At 37.1% G+C, this 16,353-nt stretch overlaps 1 protein-coding gene across 3 annotated transcripts in view; it reads right to left on the bottom strand.

Annotated features, from left to right (window-relative positions):
- Positions 1 to 16,353, bottom strand: part of ush2a (Usher syndrome 2A (autosomal recessive, mild)) — a 201,739-nt gene that overhangs the window by 174,318 nt on the left and 11,068 nt on the right. For all 3 annotated transcript variants that reach the window (XM_007559093.2, XM_016674807.1, XM_016674808.1), the window contains exons 6-10: positions 6,589 to 6,724; positions 3,037 to 3,100; positions 2,188 to 2,289; positions 1,657 to 1,846; positions 346 to 560 (exon numbers count right to left, since the gene is read on the bottom strand). In XM_007559093.2, coding sequence (XP_007559155.1) covers positions 346 to 560; positions 1,657 to 1,846; positions 2,188 to 2,289; positions 3,037 to 3,100; positions 6,589 to 6,724 — 707 coding nt within the window. The remainder of the gene's footprint in view (positions 1 to 345; positions 561 to 1,656; positions 1,847 to 2,187; positions 2,290 to 3,036; positions 3,101 to 6,588; positions 6,725 to 16,353) is intronic.

The raw sequence follows: 16,353 nt of genomic DNA, 5'->3' as shown, positions 1-16,353 counted from the left end.
TTGAAAAGATCAAAGATTGTTGAAGGTTTTGTAATAAGTACTGCATAATTCACACTAACACGCCAGAAGACAAACCCACACTCAAATTTTACATCAGCAAATGATATCTTAATCAATAAATGATTTTTCTTCTACATATTTCCAAAGAGTTATGTTAACAATTACAATGACATGACACAGCATGTTTTTTGAATCAGAAAAGACTGCCTGATTACAAGCCTTTATCTAGTATGACGTATGAAAAAAAAAAACAATTTTTTTTCATAAATGGTGCCAATCAGTCTTTAAAAACTGTCAGAATAGACATGGGAATCTTTAGCTGTTGGTCAAAATGGTCTTACCAACCTGGGCAGCTGCAGACAGTTGACTGAGTCTGGTCTGGGTAATGGTCCATTGTTCTGCATATTAAACACATTGCAGTTTCTGGCCATGTACTGCCAGTCCAACCAGGATTGTTCTGTCATATTATCAATCTCACGTTGCAACAAGTCCAGCTTTCTTCTCTGGATCAAAACTGACTCAGGTAAAAGTCCCCCAAACTGAACTATAACATAAAATACCTGAAATAGAAAGAGATACGAGTTAATGGGGATGATAAATCAGAGCACCTACAAAGAGAATTGAGGATATAGATTTTTTCCAAATTCTACTAAACCTTTTGTTGAAAATATTCACCACTATTTTTTGTTTTCTGTTGCGGTTTTTTGTTGTTGGGTGATTTCTTTGAATTGTTCTATTTTCTTTAATATTTGTCATATTTTAGTCTTCTGACCGCATTTCTACCAGACTCTCTGATCCCCCTGCTTCTCCTCCTTTCCCAATCACCAAACCTCTTCTATGTCTGTAATTCAGACATAGAAAACCACCTTCACCACTACAATTCATGACAGTCTCTGAGTTTCTGGTTTAAAGGTGATTTAGTTTTATATCAACCCTTTGGGTGATCTGTCACCAAGTCAATTCTGATGGAGTTGACTTGCTGAAGTACTCACCTGTGGAACCCTGTTCATAACTGTGCAAATGGAAGTTGATGAAAAAACTAACAAAGCTGCATTAAGTAGAAACTTAATTCCAAAATATGCATTTTGAGAAACCACAGTTTCTACGCAGTGGCAGTTTATGCGTTACTGCTAGGCCCCTAATTTTTGTTTAAATTACAGTATGTTGCTTTACACACACAGGAGTGGGTTTCTATCACATATAACGCATGTGCATGTTTGTGTGCATGAGTCTTATCTGCCACTCCAGTGGGCCAGGACTCTGGGTTACGCAGCAGGGAGTGCATTAAGCCACCAAGGCTGCTATAACCTACTCCCATACAAAACTCAAATACCCCTGACTTCAGAGAATGTCTTTCATGTTGGGACTTGAGTTGAATGGCCACATGAGGACAGTTTCTAAAATCCTGCACGCACACATATACGCAGTATGCACATCACAGAGAGGAAGAAAGAGTCTTCCAGTCACAACAACTCCTAAATCCAATAATCTATATATTTCTTCTGCCTTTCTTTTCCTCTGTGCTCCAGCACTTAAATCACCCACCATGATACAACCTAATAAACAATCTGTGTGGTTCAGTGGATTGTCTCTAGTCAAGATGACAATAACAGTATTAAAGTTTCAGATCACATAAAGTTGTTGTAGTTACATTACCTGGTATTGTCCATTTGCCAAATCCACTGTAATAGTGACTCCTTCATCTAGTTCTTGTAAACTCATGACCTTAGATAGCCACATGGTGCCCATGTCCTGGTCATTAACGTAACTAAGTGGATGAGCGTTGATGTTCAGCCTCAGAACCCTGTCATTAGTCGTGTCCTCAACAGCGTTAGGGATACAGTACCTGTAAACAGAGCATGCATCAAACAAAGTTTCTTCAAAACCATAACATTAAAATAACTAAAACTTAAAAATTACATTTTTACTCAGCTTAACAAATGTTAATATAGTTATATATTTTATTATGGTTTGATTACTTGTGTCAATGGCAAACTAACTGCATTTTTTAAAATTTATTTTAAAATGAGTTCAAAAGTAAAACATGTTCAATATAGCTGCCTAACAAACACACTTACTGACTAAATCTTCCCTTTTGGCAATTGTATTTAATTACATATAGCTTATCTTAATCATTTTGAAAGCTCTACTTTGTCTCTAAATACACAAGGCATTATGGTGCTTCACCTCTCAACTAATGGGTGAACTCTGGGGTGGCTGGGAGGGCAGCGACACTCAGACTGGACATGGAGCTTCGGCAGGACTCCAGAGTGCAACTGGACTATTTCCCTGTTAGCACAACAAACATCACATTAAACTTTAATACACTACAAAGAAAAATTATATAAAGGTTACCAGAGACATGAATTTGACTTATTTATATTCATCAACATTTTGCAGTACATAAGTTTTATTTTTAAGTAAATGCAGTAGTCTGCCCAATACGGTGTTGGAACGGAATAAAGTTGCAGCCAAACAGAATCTCACTTATTAACCTTTAACTCTGTGACACAGCCTCAAAAACACATAATACACATGAAACAACCAAGTCAGGAGAGCTCCATGATGGCATAATCTGAGATCTGCCTTTTCTTAACTGGTAGAGTAATAAGAAAGGCAGCTAGTTACACTGGAACTGCATCCACCATCACCCACATCACACCATTTGCCAGATCGCCTTTGTCACTACCTTTCGGTCCTGCTCACAGACTTTTTAGCTGTAATTCAACAAAGAAATTGCACCTCTGGCTCTTCCTGAAAAGGCTGCCAAAAAATGGGCTGTCAACCTCCAGCGCATGTTATTTGGCTTTTTTGATGAATTCTTAAACACGTGTAGATCTAGAAATAAATGCATAGCCCTCCTTGGCTCCTTCCTTTTATCAGTTTTTCTTTAATAATTGTATGGTGCTCCTCTGCTTTTGTTATAAAATGTATTTTAATGATGAGTGAAATGATAAATTCCTTTGAACATTTTAAGGTGTTTTTCCCCCTTTTTTCTCAACAGTTGTTCACTGCATATCTCTTTATCCAACTCACCTGTTGGTCAACGTAGCGGGATAAAATCTAAAATCCTGCATCTGCCCAATGAACTGATTAGACCCTGGAGAAATGAAAGCAGAGTTGAAAAGAACATAAAGAAGGTGTTAATGGGTTTGTACTGAAGGCAGTAAGCGAGAGGATTTCACAGTGTTTAGAAGATTATCTTATCAGTATCTTAGAACCCACTAAGTGAGGCTGCCAACAGCTGCCTATTATGGCAAAGATTTCAACACAAAGCCAAGCAGAATCTGCCACAGAACTCATTTGTCTCCACTAGAGAGCAGTAAGGCTTTGGAGGGCAAATTCATTGGCCTGGTAATAAAATTCAGATTGAAGACAGTCTGAGCTCCATAAAACGTTGTCAGACTTTCCTAAAACCAATAATTCCTTCATCAGGTTTCAACAGTATCAACTCTTCCAAGCTCTGTATTGATAAAACAAATGTTTCTATAATGTTGGCATGAAAATAACAGATGATATACAACATTAAGTAATTCAGGCTGAATAAATACAGACCACAGACCAAAGTATGACAAAAGAGAAAACACATCAAGTCTTTATTCTACATAAAAAAGCAGATATTCAAATAATTGTCAGATCAATAACATGAAGGTTCTCAGTGAAAATAATGTGTTACTGTCAGTAAAGTAGGTGAGCACATTAACTTCAATGTCATTTGTTCTACTCACACAAAAAGTGATGCAAAGTAATATTCTAGGCTTGGCAAAATTAGTGTTTTTGTCAGGGTCAGGTGTGTTAATAATGCTCCATTATTATAGAAAGATCAGCATGCTGTTTCTTTCTATAGTTTTGTAAAACATTTTTAACGCATAATGAGAAAAGGTAACACTACTTGCGTATCATATAATACAACAGAAATACAGAGTAACATTTTTTCTGTTACAAAATGTGATGCGAAAACAACAATGAAAGGAATTACAGGGAAAACTACGAGTATTATCACACTAACACTGTGGAGTGCCACTACATTTTGTATAATACTCTCAGAACTATCTGCATACCATATAAAAAACAGCTCAGAGAAAAATGCATTAATTTCAAACACTAAGATGCAGGTTTACAAAGTCTCTTAACACGTTTAAATATGCTGGAATACTTCAAACATAATGGCAAAATGTCTAGACACACATGGAGATACTGGACTGAACACCAGAAACGCAGTCAAACTAAAATGTACTGTCAACTCTCCAACACTTCTCCACCAACAACAATGCAAATGTGATAAGGCTGGACTGAAAACTAGAGACCCAGAGAGATGATGGTGATGATGCTGGCCCAAAGAGGAACAAAGCCCTTTTCTGTTCAACCAACTTCCTTCTAGTTTGAGTAAGTCTTAGAAGATGGATGTCTCTAAGCGCCGACAGTACCTCTGCCATGTTTAGTCTGTGAATGTGTGCATTTCTGTGTTAGTGGCTCTACCTTGTGGATTCCAAAAATTATCCTTGCTTTAGCAAAAGGATGTGTAGCTTGTAAGTGTGTGCCTGTATTTACACTTGAGAGGGGCTTTGGTGTCTCTGCCCAACCACTGGATGAGTGTGTGTTTTGGGTAATGTTTACAGTGTGGCGTGTGCATGGAAAACAGGGAGAGAGCGAGCGAGTGTTGTGGGATGTAAGTGTGCAGCCTTAGGCTTTGGCTCAGGATTTCTTTATCGTGTGGAAATGGGATTATGCCTTCCACTGAAAAGCACTCTCCCTATTGTTACTGGGATGATGCAAGGTATAAGCTCTAATTCCCTACTCTCTGTGTAGGTCTCTTCTTTCTATGCGTTTTAATTTATGGTATTCAGCTTTCTCTATTTGGCTTTATGATGTTTGTAATTGAGCAGCTGAAATTCATTTATGTATACACGTTAGTAAATGTATTTATGATTACTTATTGCATAGTATGCGTCTGAGTTTCTGTGACAAAGAAGTAACATAAAGGAGGCTTTTTGTTACTCTGAGAAAATGTGGCAGCTCAGATTCTTAGGGGCTGGAAGTATTTCACACTTTTAAGTGATGGACACTCAATATGTGACATTATATCCCTTTCAGGTCTTGTTACCGACATCACATTGTGTTTTTTAACAAGCTAACTTTGATTTAGACTCAGACTATGGCTAAATTCACACAGCAGGCAAGTATAACCCAAAAATCTATGCAAAATTTGGGCATCAAAGGCAGTAAGAAAACATTCAAATTATTCAGGTTATTATTTGCATGTAAAATGTAATGCATGAAAACTGAAATACATAAGCCTACAAAACACTGCATCCAACAGGAAGCCCTTTGTGATTTTTACAGCGCACAAGTTCAACAGCAATTCAATATATTGTTCAGTTCTACGAGGTGATAATTTTGAGCTCTCACTAATTTTTGTTTTCTATTAATGTCACGGTATCCCACACAGTGTAGCTTTAAAAGGCTAGCATGAACATTTAAAGCTCCTCTCACGACTACTTGTGCTTGGAAATTCCAATAAATCGGTACAAAACCGAAAACAGACGTAGTTGTTAATCGATACAGCTGATCAGTATTTGCATAATTAATCTTCAGATCAGAATTCCAGGCACCCCCTCTGGGTTCAACAACCTCCTTTTCTTACACACACAGGATACACTCACACACACTCACACACACGCACACACACGCAGACACTGCCCCGAGCCAATCACTCTCATTGATCAACCTTTCTTATGTGATCTTCAGCTGATCAGATGCTACCTGCTGTGAACCAGGAATCAATGGCTGATAAACGAGAACAAAAACACTCGTTTATCACTCTAGAGTTGAACGGATATCATTTTTCTCAGTTTCTCTGCTATTGACTGAAATGGCTGACGGGCCCCATGAATCAATCACAGATATGTAGTTAAAAAGGGGATGAAGAAAGAAAACAGAGGTGAAGTAATCATTGACACCATATTAAGATTAACAGATATGATAAACTCTGAAGTATTTTTCTCCTTTAGAGCTACAAACCAAAAACAAGCAACAGTTAAGAGCCTGGAGAAGATTGTGACTGTGAGATTACAGATTTCAATATTTATCTCTTCTAACAGTATCATCTTAGTACTCAGAATTACTTTGCCTGTTTCTTGTATTAACCTATTTTATAATTAAAACATACAGACAGCTGCCATCTTTTTAACCCCACATTTGAGTTACTGAGGGTTACTACAAAAAAGGATTTGTACAAATCAAATCTATTTTACTGAAATTTTTATCAGATCCCACCTTCCGCAGCAGATTATATATTCTAAATCTTTTACCTGTCTCAAATAAAAGCATTTAGCTTTTTTTTTTTGATTCAATTACTGATAATGTAGTCTGTATGTGAGACAGTTGGTAAATGTCAAATGCGTACTTTTTGGACACACTGAAGACACGTTTTCATGTCTGCGGCTGACTGTGTTGCTCTTTGTGTACGTGACAGATAATGACTAAACATATGTCTACAATGTTGCAGTGGTTACTGAACATAATCCTAAACCATTCACGGTAAAATTAACTCTGTCCATTGGAAAGCCAAATAACAAACATTCTCACCGTTGGAGCTAACTCCCACCCACATGGCACCATAGTCGCTGATGTCAGAGAGCGTGTTCATCAGATGTTTTGTGTCAAATGGTGTGTCGTCGTCCTCAAGCCCATCCAAGAAAAGACTTGCACGTTGGTCAAAGATCTGGAAATAACAGTAGGATTATATATATTAAGATGTTTAAAGTGGCAGCAATTTTTAAAATTATCATAAATTTGTGTCTTTAATAGGAAATAAAAAAATATAATCAACACATTATATATATATATATATATATATATATATATATATATATATATATATATATATATAAAAAAGAAGTGTTCTTAAAAAGAGTTATTTTCAGATTCCTGTGATATTTCATTGAGATGATTGAGTTGTCAAAAACAACATGGAAAAAAAGATCCAAAGACGATTTACTACTGGACTTCAACTCAAGATCGAGTGTGTGTGTGCTTTTTCAAAAGGTTTCTGCACACTATGTGTACATATTTATGCTTGTGTGTGTGTATGTGTGTGTGACAACATGGGAATTATACATTCAGCTAATCTTCCAGCTCATTTCCCAGGTAGCAGAAAGAGCCGCAGGCTCTACTGCATGAGCTGCAAATTAGCTTTCTGTTTGACCAAAATTCTCCTCTCCACTTCGCTCCTCTTTTCCAGTCCCTCCTCGATCGGATCCATGAATATTAAAAACTGCATGGCCGACAACACTGTCAAAGCAGGAGCAGCTTCCTTTCACATCAAACCCAGGACAAAGGGAAGATACTTCTGTAAGAGGGACACCCACCACCCATACACACACCCTGCCACCATCTCTAACCCAAAAAAAACTTGAATGTGCTCAAACCGTCACTTCCTTTACTCCAATCTCCAAATCCTGCATTTGAGAAACACACTGTGGGACCACTGATAAATGTGACTCTGCCTGTTTTACTAGAATCCCCTTCTTCTCCTCCTCTCTTCTGCAGTGGTCCACCTTGCTTTGTCCTTTCTCCTCATCATGAGGTCGCTTGCTTCCTTCACCTTTTTACTGTTTTTTGAGTTTTTTCACTCTTTGTCACTTGTTGAGTTTTCTCTGCGTTTCATCTCCATTTTTATATCCTCTTCCCCCTCAGTGAACTACTTCCTCTTCTCATCTTCGTTCTTGTCTTTCTCCCTCATGTTTATCTTGCCCTGTCGCTCTCACTTGTTGTCAGCTCTTTAGGGAAGTTGAAAAGGTGTGAGGAGAGAAATAAGTCCAAGTCAAAAAACGCCTTTAGGGGATGAAGGCAGGCCCAGACAAGTGTCTGCCTCTCAGAGGATAGTTAAGACGCCCTGACAGACACTTTCATGATGGCTGATTGAAGACTGGCAAGCGCATAAGAGCACAAGAAAGAGTGCGGGAGTGAATATGAAAAAAAGGGAAGAGAAAAGAGACAGGAGGGAGAAAAAGAAAAGTCAGAGCACAGAGAGGGAGCTCGAAGACGAGGCCCTCTTTAGGAGTCTCTGAGCCAGAGCTGTGTGGCTCTTGGGGAGATGTGAGGGACTTGTCAGGCTTGATGTAAATGAATCCTGAAACGCTTCATCTTTCTTAGCCACCGCGCATCCTTTTGAAAATCTCCTTTGTTAGCTTTCACAAACACTTTCCTCCCATTTCTTTTGTCTTTTCTTCTGTCCAGTATTCTCTATTTTTTGCATTTCAGTACTTCTTTGTTTATTTGGCAAGTTTTTCTGTGATCTATGAAAGAAATTGTCTATATGGTGGCAGCAGTTAATTCTCATCTGAAGTGTGTCCACTAAGTCCAAGAAAGTTCAGAATTATTTAATTTAAAAAAAAAGGAGCTTGAATAGAAGGCATATAAAGTTTTACTAAATTTTTGAGCTGCAGCAGAATCTGATGGCTATCAAGGCACACATGAGTTACTGAGTCTGGTTCGATCAAATCCAAAATCATTGTCATGGCACAGAGTGTTCTCTAATGCCTCAAAAAACACATATGTCCTCATATTCAGAATATCATGACTACAGTCTTACTATTTTACAAAGTATTAGTGCTGTAAAAAATAAGCTTCCTTGTTTAGTGAATCTGGCAAAGTTTACCATGGACTAATAACTAAGCTTCAACATTTCTTTACATGATCAAATTTTGTATGGTTTGCGGGAGAAACATAGTAATCAAACTGCAATTTTCTGCAATAATTTTGTTTAGTTTCTGTGTGGTTGAAACTTGTTAATGCTGCTTGTTCCAATTAATTATGCACCCATATACACATATATACATACATATATATACCCATATATACATAAACAACCTGCTGCTTTCATAGAACCCTGTCTAGTACCTACGGTGTTAGGTTTATTTCTTTTTTTAAAAAATGAATAAACACAATTCTAATATATTTGCAAAAATTTATTTATTATGAAGGTCTATTCAAAAATATTTTTAAAATCTAGATAGCCCATAGTGAGCGCCTTATATTTGAAAAGCAATGTTTACTTTGTGTTTTTCAGATACTGACTAAAATTGCAATTTTATGCATTTCTTTTTGTATTATTTGCTTTACCTCGCTTATTTTTGTAAAACTCTGAGTCACACTTTGCATGAATGGCGCTATGCAAATTAAACTGCATTGTCTTCATGTGCATTTTTATGCCTTTTCTTTACACATTTTGCTTAAGTTTGTTACCTAAAGATTTTTAGTATGCAAACTCATCCACTGGCAAAGCATCTAAGCCATTCTAAAAGCCCCAGGAAACTGTGAGTGGAAAGCTTTTAGTGATCTGTAGACTGGCATTTTGACTAAAGCTCTTCTCATTTTTCCTTATCCTGCCAAGCCATGGCTCAGTACATATTGTTGACAACAGTCTTTCTTCCAAGTTACCTTCATAGCTGTAGGCCCAGCAAAAATGGAAATAAAAAAATCTAAGTACTGTTCTAGATAAATATGATAGAGAGCGGTCTCGTTTCTCAGAACTGTTTGAGGTTGAAAATCAACTGTAAAAATCAAAAAGACTAGTTTTAAAATAAGCTCTCAGATGGATGAGGTTTGGCCTAAAATACTGGTAGCTCTGGTTGTTTTCTTGGGTTATTGCACCAAACATAATTCAGAGATTACACCTGTGAAGAAATGGCCTGTTTTAAAAAAAAATATGAACCACACTGAGTTCTCCCACTGTTGTGGAAATATATTTTCTGCAAAATAAATTGTCCTTTGTCGAGCAAAGCAAGAGCTGTGTTCCTAATCTTGGCAGAAATTTGAGCCAGTTCCAAACCTCTAACTTGAAATGGGAATTTGTGGTGTATAAGGTCAACATTTCAGTCCACATTAGACAGAGAACAGGTTGTGTGCTTTAGGAATATGTCTGCATATTTTTACACACAATATAGATCAGTCGGCATCTTCAAACCGTGGCTTTCAATTTGTATTGGAGGAGCAGGAGAGAGTCACGGGTTCTTGGATCAATTTCTCACACAACTCAAATTTGGATAAGTAAACGAGAACATGGATGGATGGATTTATGCGTGACCTCCACATTGCAACAATAAGGACAAAAAAAAAACCAAAGTATGATTATTCAATATTTTTAAAAACTATATGGCATGTTAGTTGCTAATTCCAGAGCTCTGGAATCAGCTAGATCCCACGGCTCATTAAAAAAAAATAAATAAAACAAATAAAGTAAATAAAGCAAAGAGATCATTTTAGATTTTACTCTCCTACTTAATTATAAGCAAAAAGACTAACATCAAATACTGAATCTTGGCCTCCTGAATCTACATTAACCAGGACACATTGTGTCTATCCTGTTATTGCCCTGCCTCTCTTGTTCTTCTGTCTCCCAGCCTCTCTTCTCCCAACTTACCCCTCTGTACTCACCTTAACCCACAATGAACTGTTAGCAGCTCTGATGTACAGCCAATATTCTCTCTATCATATTAACACAACTGCAGTGTGTAAAGGAAGAGATAGAAAGGAAACGTGAGGTGGGAAAGGATAAAGAGAGAGAGAGTCTACAGAGAGGAGACACATTTGTTCTACTCATCTCAGTGCTAAAAGATACAATTACCTCTCACAGCATATTATCCATGTTTTATACCAGCCCAGGGCCCTACGCCTTTGCCTTGCCACGCTTACCCCATGTAAGGCCCATATTTTAACACTAGCTATGACAGTTTATTTAAGAAAAGGAAATTGTCCCCTGGGAGATGGAGAGGAAGAGAGGGACAGCCGGGTGTGAGGAAAATGAGAGGGAAAGAGGGAAGGACAAAGAAGGTGGATGCACTGGGAGCAGTGAAGAGGGAAAGAATGAAAGATGGATGTGGTAACAAGAAAAAGGGAAACAGAAGGAGAGAAAATTAACTTGTGCTAAAAAAAGGGAGGAGAAAGTAAAACAAAATAGAGAATGGAAGGGAATATATAAGGTGTTAAAGTAAGAGAAGTCATATGTCTAGTGTTAAGAAAAACAAGATTCACCTATAATATGAGAGCACAAGAAGGGTAGACATGTGGGTAACATATGTGAGAAAATAAAGATATCCCAACATTTCTGGTTTAACATCAATAATCAGACACGATTATGCAACAGTCTACATGTTAAGATGGACCAGATGCAGGTTGCCACAGAAATTGTATTAAATAGATTAGTACACGAACTTAAGAGCAAAAAAATCTTCAGTGGACATGAACACATGCATGTCTGTTGGTCTCTCACTATGTAATTGATGCCAGTGTCGTGCCCTTTTGCCTCTGATGCCAGCAGGCAGAGGGCTACCATAGAGGCGTCCACTACACCCCTACATAACAACCTTGCTTCACCTTCACACACATTCACTTAACTGCACACACTCATCCAAATGCAATTTATACAGAAAGCATTAAGAAGTGGAAAGGGTGAGTTTAGTTTTTTCTTTAAATTGTCTACCCATTTTGTCATATTTTCTGTACAAGAAATAAAAAACGAGGTTAATTATTCATGGTTTCTAGTTTATCTTAATGTTTTTCAATAATATTAAAACCTGATGAAGGTCATACGATTTGAAATCACATCTAGGAATGTAAACGAGCACACAATTTACTCTTATTACTTTTTTTTCTTCAAGCAGACGTTTTATGCAAGACCTGAGATGTTGTTTTGGGTTGAAATACCACAGGATTAAATAAACACTGATATAAACTGGCTGCTTTATATCACTGATGTAGAGCAGCTAATTTAGAAGATGTGAAATGGAGAACTCCGCTCTACGTTTCAACAGGACGTCTCTCAAAAGCTTTGTACGTAAACTTTATGCTACCACTTGAGTTTGCATTTAAACAAATCAAATCCTCTGCTGGAGACAAATGACCAATTTGCTCTGACAACTCAATTAATCACAACCTTTTATTCACACGGATGACTTTGGGATCATCACAACGCTGAACTAAAGCATACATATTAGAGAAAGCTGAGGCTTTAAATATTTCTCATGTTTTTCTCAAAAGTATTTAAAGAGTTTCTGGCAAAACATTATTTGCTAACTTTACGAATAACTTAGTTCACTGCAAATAAATTATTTATTCTGCATGTTTAAGAACGGAAAAAGGACAAAGCAAGTAAGAGACAAAAGCAAAACAATACAAAAACGACAAAGATAATGTGCCACAAGACTCGAAAGTGAACAATGCAATGAGACAATAGGGAACAAATAATGTTCAACAAGAAGAAATATTAGCTGTATTATGAGCAAATCCATGTCCTTCACCTGACTTTTACCTTACAATGACTAATTCACTCTCCACCTTAACCAAAAGTTATGTTTTTTTACTTAATGATTGTTTCTCACACTTATTAAAAAATACGGACATACAAAAAACAATCTTTTTGAAAAACCTGCAAATTGCTGTTGTAATAAATCCCTGTGGATGTAATCCATGATTTATGTATTTGTGCATTCATTAGTAAGAGGAGGGAAGGGTGTGCAGGCATGCAAGTGTTAACTATTCATGCTGACATCTTGGGTTGCGATGTGACTGGTGTGACTGGTTGTTCCTATCACTGCCTCTTATATTAATGTTGATTTGTTCAGGCACTAACAGACGGAGCGCTCCTCCCCCACCCTGCAACTCTGCCGGGAATAAAGCAAGACCTCCAGAGGGAAGTTTTTATTTAAACCTCCTTTATCCTTCATTGTGAGCAATTTCAAAATAGGTTTTTCATTTTCATTTTCCTACTATTAACTCTCTGGTTTTAGACAGGATTTGGTAACATGCAGTTTTTGATATTGGTGACTCCTCATTGAATCATTCTAGGGTAAATTATTACTTGTCCTGGCTTATAGCTGCTTAATGTAACGCTTAAATCCAGGATTTAACCTTTTATTTTCTGTTTTATCACAAAACAAAATAATTGAATACAGACTCTACATCAAATTACTTTTCAGCAGACCTTAAAAAACAACTTAAAAGCAATATCACTGGTATTTTTGTATACCTCGATACATTATTACCTTAAGACCCAAATCATGTTCCATTTGAAGGACATGGATATAAGACGTTGAGCATTTTTCAATGCTTTAATTTTGTAAAATGTTGTAGTGCAAAATACTGGAAATATTCAGAAATTTTACATGAAATAAACCGTCTCCATTTCTGAGTAACATAAAAATTTAATTAGAGTGCAATCTGTAACTTAAAAAGAAATACATTAAAAGGGCAGTGTTGAGTATTTTTCAGGGACATAGTGCCATTTTATAGCACAATAAAGTATAACTGTTGCCTTCAGTTGTCGTAAAAATTATGAATATATGAAACACAACTTAAAAAAATTGGCTTCACAGTCTGATGCCTTGAAATTGGTTTCTCTCTCTTTACAAAGCCCCAACCCTTCAACACGTAATCACAACAAAGCTACTTCATTATTTACCATTCTTAGAAGCGTTTGACTGAGAAGTGGTTTGCATGATAAGCTCAGCTGAAACACAGTTCCACCAGGTGTTTGCTAATTGCTGCTACCGCTAGTCTACAGGAGTTGTTTTTGGAGGGCACAGGGGAGGGGATGCTCTGTGATTCAGAGTTTCATCTGGAGACTGAAGATCCAAATGGGAGCTTTGTGGAAACAGATGGTGCTTTGTAAGAGCAAGAGTTTAGATGCCCCTGAATGGCTGCCACAGGAGATTCAAGGATTTCTCAAACATACATGAAACAATCAAATACTCCAGGTATGTTTTTGATGAGGGAATAATGTTATAACGTTATATAAAGGTTAAAAAAAAGTCTATTTTACATAATAACCCCTCTTTGAATGTGTTTGCTCAAGTGTTAAGACGAAAATTAAAATTCAAAAGACGTTGCAAAATAAAACTTCATAGCCACTATAAAAATGCATGTAGTCATCCTAACATTTCACACCTTATGAGGTATCTCTAATTTGTAGCTAGCAACTAATTTACACCATCTTCAACAAGTCACAAACTTTGTCCCCATGTAGCTTTTAGAGTTTTGTGGCTATATTATTAGTTAAAAAAAAGGAAAAAAACTTAGAGTAAACACTTCATATACGGTGAAGATTCGTTTATTAAAAAAAAAAACAGCTTGAACATGTTTATGCTTAGAAGTGAATGGAGTTCAGTAGTACGTGTAGACAGATGAAGAATAACCTTCTGCAAACATTTGTTTTTTTATAAAAATGCACTAAAAGATTAGACTTGTATTAGCTGACTGCACTTAAGTACACTGAGCTCACTCCCTCACTTCCCCCATCTTTCTTTCTCTGTCAGTCCTTCCTCCCTCAGGCTGCGTTTTCCTCCGTTGTTCTCTACATCGTTACCATAATCAGATAAGACAACTACCTAGGGAGCACCAGCATCCCTACAGCACCTTGCTTCTGGCACCTTGAGTGCGTATATATATATGTGTGTGTGTGTGTGTGTGTGTGTGTGTGTGTGTGTGTGTGTGTGTGTGTGTGTGTGTGCACGCGCATGTGTGTCATGCTCCTGGCACTTGGAAATCGGTATTCCTTTTGACTGTCTTTTTTGTGTTTTGATCTGTACAAACTGACAGATGAATGCTGTGTGCGTGTGTGTGTAGGTGTGTGTTTGTCTAAATGTGAATAGGAAGGGGTTCTGCTTTACTCCTTAGAGTAATATCTGCACTGTGGTTGACAGACTGCTACAAATTACCACTGAGTGGCGAGTTTGTGTCAGTGTGTTTATGTGACAGAGCGGGTATATAAGTGTGTGTGCATGCATGAGTGAGAACATGAGTATGCGCATAGTGTTTGTGTGTCAAGGATAATTATGATCTTTTTCCGAATAGTCAAAACAGATCACATCATCATACCACTACACAAAAAGGCAGGCTGATTTACAGAAAAGTACAACCACACAACGGATTGAAACGCCCCAAAGCTGCATAGATATGAGGCACTTCAAGCAAAAAATCCCCACAAGCCTCACTCCATGTCTTGTCTGAATTGGCAAATTGAGCATTGAGGTATTCATAGACACACAATGACAACTTTATCCCTGGGAGGGATTCTGTATACTGTACATGCACTGTCTACAATGTGAGCAATCAGCAACACTGCATTTAGCCAACAACAGGTTGGGCTGCCACATTTTTCCACCATCAACACCCATCAGCAAACTGTAAACTAAGGTGTCAAGTTAGATTGTCTGCTCGGGCGAAATGATGTTGCTGGGAGATGATGCTGCAAATTGCTGAGATTTCATACAGCAGCTCAATTTTTAAACGGATCACAAAAGTGAACTGGTTCAAGCTCACACAGAGCTTAGTATTGTTTTAGACCTATGTAGGGCACGTTACATAAAAAGAAGCATTCCACTTTTAAGTTAGATTGCAAATATAATAAAGCAATGAATTAAACTCTGCCAACTATTAAATGCAGAAATTTAGTTATGATTATAAGTGATTATGTAGTGCAGTGTGATTAGTGGTTATGTAATAGGAAGATATTATTACAACAAAGACTTTTTACACAAAATGTATCAATGTATGTTAAAAATGACAAAGTGCGAGAAAGCAGATGACATAGATTACAACCATCTAAAAATATAAGGCTGGTCAAGGTAACCATGATTTGGTGTTATTCATGATGATGAAAGACTGAGACTGTCCAGTGGAAAAATCTGTAAAATGATCCACTTCACCAGAGACCAGAATAACACACACAGGGATTCATTTAGGCCTCAAAACTCTCTCCACTTCACTAGCTGCCATTTAAGACTGATGAGAGCTGGTGAAAGACTTTTTTTGTCCAGGAAGGCCTTGTAATACTGACTTCAAACCTTTCAAGCTGATATACACCACTTAGGTTAACTGAAGTAGATAAAAAAACAAAAAAAAACAAGTGATTAAATGAAAATATTTGAAATATACAAATAAATTGTAATTCAAGGGCATGCAAAAATCAACATCATTGTTTTTAGGTGATTTTCTCTCTCAGCAGATACCTAATCTAACGATTATAATTTGGTTGATTTGAAAGGAATTTCAGATGAATCAATTTGGCAACAGCTAAATTAATTTAATGCCATAACTGGACTGGCTCTTTTTTATGTGTCTGAAAGGGATAATGTGTCATTCATTTAAAAAAAGTTGTAACACAATTCTCCCAAGTACAAAATAACAAAAACAAAATCCTCAGGAAGTAAGAGAGAATTCTTGTAAAAGCTATGATAAAGATTCCTGACATGAGGAAAAACTATGGTATTACTATTCAATGTCCCATCCATCCATTAGTGGGAGACAGACAGGAAAAAAAACTATGCACGCATGCACGCACCTAAGAGGAAT

Source organism: Poecilia formosa, unplaced genomic scaffold (assembly GCF_000485575.1).
Source record: "Poecilia formosa unplaced genomic scaffold, Poecilia_formosa-5.1.2 Scaffold102, whole genome shotgun sequence".
NCBI classification, from domain to species: Eukaryota; Metazoa; Chordata; class Actinopteri; order Cyprinodontiformes; family Poeciliidae; genus Poecilia; species Poecilia formosa.
This window is presented reverse-complemented; position numbering and strand designations above follow the sequence as displayed.